This window comes from Cervus elaphus, chromosome 23 (genome assembly GCF_910594005.1).
Source record: "Cervus elaphus chromosome 23, mCerEla1.1, whole genome shotgun sequence".
NCBI lineage: Eukaryota > Metazoa > Chordata > Mammalia > Artiodactyla > Cervidae > Cervus > Cervus elaphus.
In genome coordinates this window covers 23,102,096-23,116,903 of record NC_057837.1, presented here as the reverse complement: position 1 = coordinate 23,116,903, position 14,808 = coordinate 23,102,096, and the positions used below count along the sequence as shown (strand labels likewise).

Below are 14,808 nucleotides of genomic sequence, written 5' to 3'. Positions count from 1 at the left end.
CTCTCAAAACTGCTGAAGCATCCTGAGTTATACAAGCATTTATTTATTCCCTTCTACTTCCTCAGCAAGAGTAGGGAGTCAGGGAGGAGAAATGTGAGAAAGCTAAGAAGAAAATAAGCTTCACAAAAAAGAAAGCAATAGTGATGAGGGGAAAAAAAGAATAGGAAGTGAGACACTTGTGGGAAAGAGAGAACGCGTTTTTAGCTTAAATGTCTTTAAAAATAGACGTCAATTGGGAAAGGAGCACCAATTGTAAATGGGCTAACGGCAATAAGCTGCACTTACCCCTACGATTCTGAATGTCTGTCATACTTATTACTTTCTACCTGGTTGCCTATTTTATGGTATTATGCCTGTAAATATTATTTCATTATTGGAAGTACACTTTTTGTCTTGGTTCAAATTTTATTTCTTCTTCACCTCTCTTAAAAGGAAACTTTAGACTGCTCACTAGATTTGCCCCTTTCAAGCCCTGGGCAATTTCAATTCCTCCTGTATTTTGGGGGATGGAATAATGAAATGTATGAAACAGAGGCTGTAATCAACAATTCAGTTTTCAAATATGCTTTTAGTTTTCAATATCTGGGGGAGGACAAGGAAGTAGCTGTTTCACGGATACTTAGGACGTTCCGGATAGATGCACGATGTCTGTAACTGTCCACGTCTCTTAATCTGTGCCAACATCCGTGTGGCTCCGCGGAGCACGCCAGCGACTGAGAAGCAGTTTGCTGAGGCCCAGGTCTGGGGCGCCGGCACCCCTACTTCCGGCCCCGCCTCCTCTCTGCGGTTGCTAGGAGACGTGATGTCACCGGAAGCAAGGCCTGGGATAGGCTGAGGCGAGGGGAAGCCTCTCCCACCTCGCCGCGCTACCTAAGCGCCCGGCGCTGGCTCGCCAGCTGTTTGTAGGCCTGGGTAAAGGGTAAGGGTCCGCGGAGGCTAGGGCCGCCCGCGGCTCTGTCCGCGCTCTCACTGGACGAAGCGCCCTCCGTCTTCCGCCGCCCCTGCCTTCTGGCCAGGACCGGCCGCTGGGCGGGAGACTCCGGGGCGGCTGCCCGTGCTTCTGACTGACAAGCAGTGTTCCCACAGTCCGCGCTGCCCGCCACGTCCCCGGGTCTCGGCCGACGGCTCTGCGCGGCGGCTGACCTCTCCGAGCCCGGCGCGATGACAGCGCCCTGCTCCCGGCTGGCCCGGCTTCTTCCGCGCCGCCGGCCGGGACTCGTGCCGTTCCCGCCGCCGCTGCTGTTGCTGCTGCTGCTGGCGGCCGCGGGGCCGGCGCGCGGCTGGGAGAGCGGAGACCTGGAGTTATTTGACTTGGTGGAGGAGGTGCAGCTCAACTTCTACCAGTTCCTCGGGGTGCAGCAGGTAAGCGGGGCCGCCCGCTCGCTCGAAGGCTGCATCTCCTGGGCAGAACGTGTGGGTTGGGGCGGAAAGGAGGGGGTGGGGCGGGCTCTGACCGGGTTTTCTCCGAGGGAGCCGGGCTTGCGGGGCAAGACTTGGTCGTCCTGGGCTCGGCTGCCGTTCTCTGTCCGATTGACCACGGTCTTCTCCTAACCTGGCTCGGAGGGAATGGCCCGCCTTCCCCAGTCCCTCACCGCCCGGCTCCTCTTCTCAAGTTCCGGTCTCTGTGACAGTCTGGACGGTGCCACCAGCCTGGGGTGGGGATACCTTCTCTTCCCTCTGCCATTCTGGGGTAGATCCTTGCACCCTGCTGTGCTGGAGGAAGGAGGAGTGGTGGGGGTAGATCTTTTACTGCTAAACCCTTTCTCTTCCTGCCCCTCTGATTGTGGGGAAGGTGGTCGTGTCTCCCTCTAAATTTTCACCTTCCCAGTTACCACTTATCCTTTTAAGAGCCTCCTTTCCTGTCTTTCCGGAAAGGTAGGAATGCCTTTTGGTTGGCGTCTGGGTTGCAGAAGTTTTTCTTGCACTGTACTTTGTAATGTGTGTAGCCTGTTGGATTAGGCATTCGTAGCCCCGTTTAGAAATCTGCAGGAACTTGAAGCCTCTACTGTGTTGTTCGGGAAGTCAGAGAAGGAGCCATCAAGTGCTGGGGCAGTAGAGGCACTTGGGGTGCTCCAGAAAGAGGAGCTCAGCCAGTAGCACAGGATCGTTTTCTTTTTCTTTTCGTTTCGTTTTCTTTCCTTCTTCAGCTCTAGACTTTAACTTGTCCTTTTTTTTCTTTCTTCTGATTGCTTTCACTCTGGGAGTGCTGAATGACTCATACTGAGAAGATGCCATTTCACTGGTTTAACGAGTATGCGGTGAAAGAATTTCAGACCTTCTGATTGAGCCCTTCATAAAAATGCTTTGAATAGTTAGGGGGCAAAAAGGTATTAATGTTTACCCACAACTGTTATTCAGGGCACACTTGGCGTTACCAGAGGTGAAATGGACATTTCGCCCCAACAGGTTATCATAAATGTGTGTGAACTGTTCAGCTTAACACAAAATGGAAATTTACTTTTCAATTAAATGTAAGTGAATATAAAAATGCTGTTGCCACGGCACCATAACTTGAACGAATTTCAATTTTGTAAGAGTTATGAAGTAGTTTAAACATTTCACACTTAAAATTTTTACATGCATACAATTTCGTGTTGTCTGTATTCATTATCTTCACCTGGTGCCACTTATTGCTAGTAGAGACTAAGTATACCTTATTTCTTTTTTTTTTTTTTTTTTGCCTTATTTCAAAGTAAATAGTGATGCAGTATGTGTAAGAATCATTAGTGAAATAAACTCTGAAGACTCTTAAGAATGCCTTTAATACTGAGAATATTTTTTATTAGAATTTACCAAAATTGATTAAATTCTGTAGCTAGAGTCTTACACATAACCTATCCAAAGATTTTGAAAGATATTTTCCAGTTACTCAAGGAAACCTTTTAAGAGCTGCTTTAAGAGAACACAAACTTAGTAGCAGTGGTTTAAATTTTAGATTCTGTGATCTAGCTTGCATGTGAAGTCTCATAGAATTTTCATTTATAAATTCATGCAGTTAAAGTTGCAGAGTTAATTAGGTAATGTGGACAACCAGAGCATTTAACTATATGGGCAAAAATGGGAAAATAAAGAAGCATAGGTAATTGAGAAGATTCCGTGTGGAGGTAGAAGTTGAATAGAAGGATCCGGAAAATTGTTTTCATCATCTGTGTTTCTCTACGCAGTTGTTTTGAAATTGGAAAGAATGCAGAAGAAACTTTATTTTACCTAAGCAAAGAACCTGATTGGAACACGTTCTTTACATTGACTCTTAATTTTCTCAGAAGACTTTTAGGAGACCAAAAATTTGGTAGAGACAGATGCAGCCTGTCTTAGGTCCATAATGTGTAATTTTCAGCCCAGAGACAGCCAGTCTCTTTTGACTAGCCAGACATGAGGAGCCAGAGCTAAGTAGGTAGGTTACTCAGATGTGGTGACCAGGCTCTACGCATTTAATCAATTTGGTTGTCACTCATTCAACAGAGATTTAGTTCATGTCTACTAAATTTTAAGCACTGGGAATTGGCCATTATATAAAGTAAAACCCCTGAACTCAAACGAAACTCACATTTTGGTAGGGGGAAACAGATAATAAACAACCAAACAAGTAAACATAAATGTCAGATGCTCAGAAAAGGCCTCAGAAGGAAGTAAGGGAGTGAGCCATGTGAATAAATGCATTCAAGGAAGGCAACCAGTTAAATGCAGAGCTCTTGGAGCTTGCTTAGTATTTGAGGAATGACACATCAGCCAATGTGGCTGGAGCAGGGTGTATGGTGAGGACAGTAGTAGAGATTTTTCTTTTTCTCTTTCAGGTGGAGAAAGTATTTCAAAGAGAAGAAAGCGATCAGCTGGGTTAAATGCTGATGGTAGTTCAAATAAGATGAGCTCTGGATGTTGAATTGAACAGTGTGGAGGTCATTAGTTACCGCTTCTAAAGCTGTTTCAGTGGTGTGATGAGATCAGTAGATTAGTTGATTGGGGTAAGGAGATAAGGAACAGGGCAGAATTGGAGACAATTGATAGAAAAATCTTTTTGCGATCTCCATACCCTGAACTAAACACCAGGGATGATTAGAGACTGAATGTGGTATCCATTTTATCCTCTTTTCCACCAGGTCTGAAGTAAACTTGCTCAGTCACTCCCTAAAATCTATAATTGGAATAGTCAGTGCCTTTTAAAAACTTGAACCAAACCATTTACTCACTTATGACCTTGTGAAGTTAGTTGCCTCATTTTTAGGACAAATGGTATTTTCTTTATTTTCTTCATAGCAGACTCTTAAATATTTACTGAAAGAAAAATATAAACATGGTAACTAAAACTAAACAGTAATTCACTGAATAAGTAATTGCTTGACAGTTTTTATTTAATGGATTATATTTATTAATATATGACCTTTTATTGCTCTCATAAAGCGAAGGAATTCCTTTCGATGTATTCCTAGGTTTCAAATTGGTTCTAAAAGATTTCAAAGGGATTCCAGAAGTTTTTGGTGGAGGGATGTTTACAGGTGACAGGCCAGAGGCTCACTGTATTTTAGAATGACTTTAATTGTCCACAAGGCTTTTGTATTTGGATATTACATCATTTTAGAGGATACAGGGTAGAAGATTAGAGGAATGTAGGGGGGAAAAGTGTTTATATCTTTCATTAGTAACTAAAATTCTAGATCCCCAAGCAATATTTATATCTCCTCTAACAGCTTCTGGTCCTTGGACACCTGTATTTCTTGTGGGGTCAATAGCAATTCTGCATGTTTTTTTCATTGTCTTTGGGGCCTTGACTTTCTTTATACTTTGTACAGGGTTCTAGTCAACAATAAGTACTCCATAATCATTTAAAAAATCTTTGAAATTTTAACAAGCTAAGTTATCTTAAATTTTGCAGTGTTTACTTTCTGATGAAATCAGAGTACTTGGTCCCAATCATTACAGATTTCTATTCATAGAACTAGAAAATGTGTCTCTTTCTCTTATAAATTTTTAAGTAACTGCATCCTTACATTGAGATGAACACTGAAACCTGATTAAAAGAAGAAAACTATTAAGTGACATATGCTTACAGAATGTTGGACTTTAGGTTTTTAATCAGAATTAATCTTTTAAGCTCTTCCAGTTTGTATTTCAGATGCACTGATGTGTAAATGCACAAAGTAGCAGCCTGTATTAGGGAGGGACAGTTACATTGCACTTATCCTATATATATCTCCAAGGGGAGCCGTCTTCCTTAAAGAAACACTGCTGGTCTCTTGACGCATCTCTTACATCTTTCCATCAATGAGTGAGTTACCTTGTTGGAGGATGATGACCTTTCTTCTGATTGGGGTGTGTCAGTCACTCAGTTGTGACCGGCTCTTTGTGACCCCAGTGGACTGTACCCACCAGGCTCCTCTGTTCGTGGAATTCTCCAGGCAAGAATACTGGAGTGGCTAGCCATTCTCTTCTCCTGGGGATCTTCCTGACCCAGAGATGGAACCCAGGTCTCCTACATTGCAGGCAGATTCTTTATGGTCTGAACCACTAGGGAAGCCCTTTGATTAGGGGTAGCTAACTAATTACAAAGCTGTAAGTAATGCGGCTCATTCTCTTCTCTGCCCTAGACCAGTAAGAAAGTTATTATCTGGGCCAGACTTTCTCTTGAATGTACTGTCTCAACGCCTAGGATGGAGATGGAAGGGCAAAAATGGCTAGCAAGCCTCTTTGGCTCTCATACCTAATCTCTATTCACCCAATAGCTTTTCATTAATAAAGGTGCTATTTGATCTCTATTTGCCTGACCTGTGTGTTCAGTTTTTTGGATGGGGGAGAAGTTCAGAGTCATTAAAAGGGACTTCTCAAACCCCAGCACAGTGCTTTTTAGAAATAAAGAGGAAGATTTCTTTCATAAATGACTGGTGAACCTGTACTATATCAGTTCTCTCCAGTGATTCTTGTGTTAGATTCCACTGAGCTTCTGGTGTTAGTTGAATATAGTTCAGTCTGTCTCTAGTGAGTCTGTTCCCTTAGAAATTTGTCATGTAATAATCACTCCCTGATTTTCATTGTAGAGTCCAAAATTATTAATTCAGAGAAAGAGATAATACAAAATCTGGAATGGTAGATAACCTTCTAGTCATTTATGTTTCTGATGTAAAGCATATCATGTATAGAGTTAGAGCTGAATAAATATTTGTTTAGTTGTATATGTATTTGCCTCAGATTGGATTATTGTAAAATTGGTTTTTCTTATGTACACACTGTTTAGTGGAGATTGCCTGGACATACTTTATGGGGAAAAAGCAAGTCTGTTGGGAAACTCTTGCCACATAGTCTAGAGCTGATTGAACAGAAATCCTCTTTTAATGGTTTTTTTTTTTTTTTATGCTATTCTTTTCTTTTTTAAAAAAAGATTTATATTTTTTTAAATTTATTTTTGACTGCGCTGGGTCTTTGCTGCTGCTCATGGGCTTTCTCGAGTTGCTGCAAGTGGGGACTACTCTTCGTTGTGGTGGTGCACAGGCTTCCCATTGCGGAGCATGGGCTCAGTAGTTGTGTTGCATGGGCTTAATTGCTCTGAGGCATGTGGGATCTTTTCATTCCTGTCCCAAAAAAGAGCAATGCCAAAGAATGTTTAAACTGCTGAGCAATTGCACTCACTTCACATGCTAGCAAAGTAATGCTCAAAATCCTTCAAGCCAGGCTTCAACAGTATGTGAACCAAGAAATTCCAGATGTACAAGCTGGATTTAGAAAAGGCAGAGGAACCAGAGATCAAATTGCCAACATCTATTGGATCACAGAAAAAGCTAGAGAATTCCAGAAAAACATCTGCTTCATTGATCTAAAGCCTAAAGCCTTTGACTATGTGAATCACAACAAACTGGAAAATTCTTGAAGAGATGGGAATACCAGGCCACCTTACCTGCCTCCTGAGAAACCTGTATGCAGGAGAAGAAGCAACAGTTAGAACCAGATATGAAACAATGCACTGGTTCCAAATTGGGAAAGAAGCATGTCAAGGCTGTGTATTGTTACCCTGCTTATTTAACATATATGCACAGTACGTCTTGTGAAATGCTGGACTGGATGATGCACAAGCTGGAATCAAGATAGCTGGGAGAAGTATCAATAACCTCAGATATGCAGATGACACCACCCTTGTGGCAGAAAGTGAAGAGGAACTAAAGAGCCTCTTGATGAAGATGAAAGAGAACAGTGAAGAAGCTGGCTTAAAACTCAACATTCAAAAAACGAAGATCATGGCATCTGGTCCCATCACTGCAGGGCAAATAGTTGGGGAAACAGTGCAAACAGTGACAGACTTTATTTTCTTGGACTCCAAAATCACTGTGGATGGTGACTGTAGCCATGAAATTAAAAGATGCGTGCTTCTTGGAAGAAAAGCAATGACAAACCTAGACAATGTATTAAACAGTAGAGACAGTACTTTGTCGACAAAGGTTCTGTAGTCAAAGCTAGGGTTTTTCCAGTAGTCATGTATGGATGTGAGAGTTGGACTGTAAAGAAATCTGAATGCCGAAGAATTGATATTTTTGAACTGTGGTGTTGGAGAAGACTCTTGAGAGTCCCTTGGACAGCAAGGAGATCCAACCAGTTCATCCTAAAGGAAATCAGCCCTCAGTATTCACTGGATGCTAAAACTGAAAAGTGAAAGTTGCTTAGTCATGTTGGACTCTTTGGGACCCCATGGACTTCTACAGCTGAAGCTCCAGTATTTTGGCCACCTGATGTGAAGCGCTGGCTCACTGGAAAAGACCCTGATGCTGGGAAAGATTGAAGGCAGGAGGAGAAAGGGATGACAGAGGATGAGATGGTTGGACGGCATCACCGACTCGATGGACTTGAGTTTGAGCAAGCTCTGGGAGATGGTGAAGGACAGGGAAGCCTGGCGTGCTGCAGTTCAGGGGGCTGCAGAGTTGGACATGACTGAGGGACTGAACAGCCACCACATGTTGGATCTTCCCAGACCAGGGGTTGAACCGTGTCCCCTGCGCCTGCGGGAGGGTTATTAAGCACTAGACCACCAGGGAAGTTCTTTCCCCTCACCGTTACACTAGTTATGAGAACAGTCCTAGAATCGTTTGTCTTTTATTTAGCCACATCACTCAACATGTGGGATCTTAGTTCCCTGAGCAGGAGTGGAACCCAGGCCTCTTGCCCTAGAAGCTCAAAATCTTAACCACTGCACTACCAGGGAAGTCCCAGTTTATCTTTGATTATTCATAGACATACCCTAAGCTGAAAGGGGAAATTGGAACTGTCCTTTATTGCAATTATTCATAGAGATAGATTCTAAAATCTTTTCATAAAAGTCACCACCTTACCCAGTGATTGGTGTGATGTGAATTGCAACATTGTATGTTTTATTCATTGTTGGGAATGATACACAGGATGGGATAGAGGAGAGGGTAGATACTTGAGCTGATTGCAGAGAGGGGAACTTCTGTGGCAGTTGTAAGTAACACCAGGTGATAAAATGCCTAGTGTCTGTATTAAGCCTGGTCTCAGTTCTATGTTTTCTATCAATGTACTACTTATTCTACAGACTGCTACTATATGGTCTTGGGAATCTTTTTCTAAGTCAGGCCTTACTGGGTCTATTTGAACAATGATGGCATTAATTAATTTCACCCAGAATTAGAAACAACTCCAAAGCTTTTCTTGTATAGAAGTGTGCAGAGATGAAATAAAGCAGTTGAAGTGGGAAGAGACTTCTGATTGGGTGAAGCAAGACCCCATACCCTTTTATAATGAATCCATAGTCCGTCCTTTCTTTTCTTTTCTTTTTTTACTTTTTCCTTTCTTTATTTTCATCAAAACACCTCCTTGTGAAAGATGGGTCCTACGCTAATGGATGTAAAATATGATTATGTTTTAAGTAACATCATAGTATGCCATTTTAAGAGCTAAGTTTTTTAAGCTTATATTTACTGAAATTTTTGTGTAATCGTGTCTCTCGGATTTAATTAGAAATTTAATCTAAAATTAGTGTCTCAAAAAAAAAATTAATAAAATTCTTGTCTCATTCTCCTTAATACTACGTTAAATAAGGTTCGGACTCATTCACTTAACATTTCTGATTACCAACATCCAGCAACTGGAATCTTGTATGTAAGCAGACATGTTGCAAAAGCAAGGGCATGCCGCAGTCAACATTTCTGTTTAGAGAGAATATATGCATAAAACAATATGCTTCATTATCAGGCAGACTTCTATTTTAGTGCCAGTGAGGCAGTAGGCATAAAGTTATGTGCAGCTACACAGTCAGCTCTTAGAATTTCAGTTAAATATTAAAGGCAAGAGTCTAAGATCAAGAATTAAATAAAGGACATGTCATGGTATAAGCAGCAGTATTAAAATGGAAAAGAAGCAGTACTAAATAATGCCGCTGAGGGCAAACACTAGAATTCTAAAAGGGTGTACTTTTTTAATTTTAGTTAAATTCTGGAACACATGCAACTCCTGGTTGTAGAAAGCGCAAGGATTTTCTACATGAGACCCCCTGTGCCATGTGGTGAGCAGCTGTCAAATGGGTTAAGACCAGAACAATTGTTGTTGCCGTTTATTCGGACCATCTAGAGAGACTATAGAGAAATCCTAGGGTTCATATACATGCCTGCTAAGGAGGGTGGATACTTCATATTTCTAACCAATACTTAAGGACTTCATACCATTAAAATGGGTCAGGTTAAGGACCCTAACCCATGACCAATTACAAAGAAGCCTCTGACTTTTGGGGAACGAAAAAAAAAAAAAAACTTATTAGCAGTTATTTTTAACTCCCAACTTTTAGTTAAGAGATACAAGATTAGTGTTTAGGTTCTTCTCTGACTTGAAGTAGTGTTTTGTGTTAATACTGGTGATTAAATTTGATTTAGGGAAATGACTTATAAGTATGTATAATGTAGGGTGACTGGAAATTGTTGCTTGTACTTAAGTATGTCATAATGTTCAGATGATTGTCACGCTGTGCAGTTCTATAGTAGTTCCACAGAGTTAGTGTGACTTTTTGTGTTATACCTTTGGAAGTATATAAGGTTTAACTTAGAGTTAATTAGATCTGGAAATGAGTTTTTGTGGAAAGCTTCACAGGCTTTCAGCAGTGCTGCCACTTCCCAAAACATTGTTGAAACTTATTTTGAATTGCTTTCAAAGCCTGTAATATATTTGGCAGTGTCTTCATTAACAGTGCATCTTTAAGATGAATTTGATTTTTGCCTATGGTTAATAGTCATTTGAAGCTAAACTTGGTGACTAAGTTGGTTTAACAAGCCTGGGGTAAGTACCCTTTGGATTGATAAAGAGATCTGAAAATAAATTTCCAGTAAGGCTCATGAACTGTTTTGAGGACTGTTGTCAAAGAAGAATTCCAGGGAAATTTGGAGGGGTATCAACATGAAGTATTATTGGGTTGACTAAACAGTTCACTTGGGTTTTTCTATATGATCTTAAAACCAACCCAAACGAACTTTTTGCCCAACCCAATAAATATGTAGCCTTATAAAGTAGCAGAATGTATACCAGTAAATGGCTTTTGGAGTACCTATTACTTGGCAGGTAGCAAATTTTTAAAAGAATTCTTACCTATCAGAGAAAAATTTGTAAATAAAAATATTTATTTTGAGCTTAAACTATTCTAATTATCTGCCTGATTTTAATATTTAAAATAAGGGTCATAAAAGTACTCATTATATTTCTCTAATAATGCTAGTGAAGGCCAGAGTGGCAGAGGAACCAGTATAAATGTTAGGGATAGAGACAGTAAGTGAGAATATCACTGAAGGAGAAAGTAAGACATATACAGAGAGAGGGAAATATACATGGGGAAAAAAACAACACATCAGTACAAATACTCTGATGGAGTAATATCTCCATCTTGTGGCCTTTTTTGTATATTGTTGTTAAAAATGTTGAGGGGTTGTATTTTCACAACTGTAGGCATAAGTAAGAATAAAATATGAGTCAGATGAAAACAAAGTATGGGTCAGAGATATTTTGCAGTGTTCTGCGAGGCCCTCTGAGCCCAGGCCTCCTGGTGATGTACAGTAAGCCAGTGTCTTGGGACATTGATGCCCTCCCTGGAGCAGCCTTAAGTTAACTCCAGAGTGTCTTTCAAATGTAATTTTCTTTGAAATGCCATGATATGGGAAAGGTTGGAAGAGCACTGTGAAGGCAGCCAGATACAGTGTTTTTCTTCTATGGAAAATTTATAAGCCTGTATATATATGTGTATACATATAAACGTAAAATTGTCCTGTGTAATTACTCTCATCAAGATCTTTGCTCTACTAAAGATCGTTGTTTAGGTCTTTAGAACTAAAAGCATTAACATATTGGTGAGAGAATCCAGATTTAAAAGACATCAAGAAGTCTTTGAATTAGTGTCTTTCAGTTACTTGATTACTTACTCTGGATGGTGGAATGACCATTAAGCGTACCCACAGTTTGTAGTAACTCAAAGGAATAGTTTAATGATTTGTAACAATCTTCTGTGTGAAGAGGATACACAGGTCTTTGGAACGTATAAATACACAAATTCCGAGTAGACTGAAGTAATATTTTGTGACACTAGGAGATAAAGAAGTATTTTACTTACAAATCCTGACTGACATATATCTCAGGTTTTAGACAGATGACATTCATTTTAAAGTCATTGATCTCTTAGAGCAGCACTGTTCAATAGATACATAATACACAAGCCACATATATAACTAAAATTTTTTAAAAGCCACATTTTAAAAAGTAAAAAAGAGATAGGTAAAATTAATCTTAATATATATATTTTTAATCTTAATATATTTTACTTAATCTCATGTATCAAAAATATTTCAACATGTGTTCACATTTTTTTAAATTATTGAGACATTTTACACTTGGGCTTTTCTACTAAGACATCAAAATTTGTTATATATTTTCACTTTACACTTCTTAGCACACTTTAATTTGTATAATTTTGATTGAAAATACTTAATCTGTATTGAGATTTCATAGAATGCAGCTAACAAGTAGATTCATGTACTCAGGCTCTTCCAAACATACTTTAAAAAGCTTTGCAGTAACTGAAGCAAGTGACATTTAAGAAATTTAAATATAAGTGACTCAAATAAAAAATTTGATTTCTGATTTACACTGACACATTTCAAGTGTTCAAATATGGCTAATGACTATCACATTGGATATCACAGCCTTAGAGAATGAACGTTTCTGTGTTGTATATATCTACATATTTTTGGATAAAATCACTGATTGCTGTTTCCATTTTGTCAGGGACGTCATTTGTAAGTTTTGTGTTTTAACTCATGGTACTTGTTGTTTTGCTTTGTTTTTAGATTGTTCCAGTTGTGCTAAATATCATCTTCCTATTTTGTGCGATTTATCCATTCTTCTCTTTGGCCTGTAAAGGCCATTAGTATAGTCTGTGCTGCTCTTCTCGGGACAGTGGGTTCAGAGGGTCCATGCATAGAGGCCTGTTTGCTGAGGGTGTTTTCAGTAATCAGCGTCATCCAAATTGGTCATTTTGCTGACTTGCCTGTTACATTTTGTAGTTTTTTAAAGTATTATTAAGTTAATATGTTAGGTCTTTAATGACACTCTGACCAGGAAATCACCAGTGTTCCTACTTTGTAATTTTAACTTTGAGGTTGCCTGGTCTCCCTAGTTACTCTGAAGCTCACCCATCAAATACATTATTAGCTATGAAATATTCACTACATTCTCTACTGTCATCTATTTTGATTATTATAATATCTTTCATTAAATAATTTAAAAAGGGATTTCCAGATGCAGTTCTATTTGTGCCATTCTTTTTGCTCTTTATACTATCAATTAGGGATTCCAAAGTCATTCTTGTCCACTGGCTGGCTGCCTTTGCCACCACCACATAGCTCCTAAATATACTGCTTTATTTTGAACTGAGTAACTAATTGCTGATCTTTTCCCCTTTTGCTTTGTAATGTCATAAACAAGTAAGGAAAGGAAGTAGATCATTATATTAGTGGTTCTTATACCTGGCTATTATTGTTTTAAATAGTCCTAGCTTAGGAAAGAAATTGCATTGGAGTCAGAGATCCTGAAAACTCTATGCTAAGGGGAAAAACAAAAATTAAAGAACCAATACAGAATCCTGAAGTTAAAAGAGACCTCAGCAATATCTAACCTATTTCCTCATGTAGCAGTCTCTTTCTGTAGCTCTCCCAGAAGATGATCATCCATTCTGTTTTACTTATGGCTAACAATGGTGGGAGGGATTATGAAACAACCTGTTAAGTTTTTTTTTTTTTTCCCTGTTAAGTTTTTGATGAAAGTACTCAACAGAAATTTTATTCTTATGTAAAGCCCCAAATCATAATTCTTACACCCACTTTATTTACTGTCTTCTTTTGGAGTACCCCTGAATATATATATTTCCTCTAAGTTATTTTCTTTAATGCCTTAAAATGCACAAGAGAAATAATGACCTTTGATTCTCTCCACAACAGTAGAGTTATTTTTTAAAAAATGAACAAACCACAGTTCTTTGTATAGCATTTATACCTCAATAAAGTTGGTTTTTTGGTTTTGTTTTTTAAATACAGGCAAGCTGAGAAGCCTACTTGATTTCATAGTCTTTAGATATGTATTAAATCTACCCTGGAGAAGACCCGAGCCACTGTTGTTCCAGTTGTCTTGGAACTACACCAAGCGTGATTTGAGGTTACTATAAATAATTCTCTGGGCTCATCAAAGTTAGCAACAGGAAATTTCTGAACATTGCAAACACAAGATGGTTTAGGGTATGCCAGCTTTGATAATATGGACCACAGGGTTAATTTAATTGTGCCCAGAAGTCTCAAAGCAAGACCCGCGCATACAGTTGTGCAGGTTGTGTGTCTGCTTCAAACCTATCAAGATATAAAGATGTTTTAGACTGAGGTTTTTATGAAGAATTGCACATAGGTAATTAAACTGAAAAGGAAATAATTTCTCTTTCATAATTAAAATGTTATATTTAGGTAGAATTTTCATTTTCAGGTCTATCCTGAGTGTGTGTTTCTCTCTCCTTTCTGTTTACCTATCCTCCCTAGAGGCTCAGTAGTGGCTTTTACTTCTTTCCCTGAGATACCTAGACAAGCCTCAGGTCTTACACAGGCAGCTTAGGGCTCCCTCCTGAGGCCATTGCAGATCCAGATACCAAGCCTGCAGATTGCTTGGCCTGGTTTCAGCTGTTGTGCAGAAACTATGGTCTCTTAATATCTCAGATACATAATATTTTATAAGCTGTAGCTTCCGGCAGTGTCTTTCTCAACTTTTTACACCTTTTTCCCATGAGTGGTGGAGTCCCACTGCACTCCTTGGTTTCTAGCATCATCCTGGCTCTGATCCCAGGCCTTTTGTAAAAGTACTTTCAGTCCTCATTGCTCTGTGGAACACAGACTTTTCATTTCTTCTGCCTACTTCACAGGTGCGGAGTCCAGGCTGTTAGCGTAAGCTCTGTTTGTGGCTACAGGTTTCCATTAGTTTTTGTCTATAGAGATACTTGACTAGTTTTGACCATAGCTGTATAGTTATGATTTTCTCTTCATTTCATCTAGATATGTATTCAGAGTAGGGTTTAGGAGGAGGTCCCTCAAGTATTTGCAGTGCTACTTTGACTCCTGAGTATTTTTAAAGCTGCACTTCTTTTTAAAATTATTACTATTTTTAATACCATTTTCCTTTTATCTAAGAGCCTTTTACCACTTGTCATCCAGAAATATAGTCAGGCCTATTATTCACAGCAGTATAAGAGCTGTTACTTAGGCATTAAAAGGAACAGTAAATCATTCAGTTGTGTCCCTCTTTGTTCAC

The 14,808-nt window shown here is 39.5% G+C and overlaps 1 protein-coding gene across 1 annotated transcript in view; it reads left to right on the top strand.

Annotated features, from left to right (window-relative positions):
• The first annotated feature begins 824 nt into the window (after positions 1-824).
• Positions 825-14,808, top strand: part of DNAJC1 (DnaJ heat shock protein family (Hsp40) member C1) — a 191,057-nt gene continuing 177,073 nt past the window's right edge. The window contains exon 1 of the mRNA XM_043884619.1: positions 825-1,362. Within this exon, the coding sequence (XP_043740554.1) occupies positions 1,162-1,362 (201 nt within the window). The 5' untranslated portion in view covers positions 825-1,161. The remainder of the gene's footprint in view (positions 1,363-14,808) is intronic.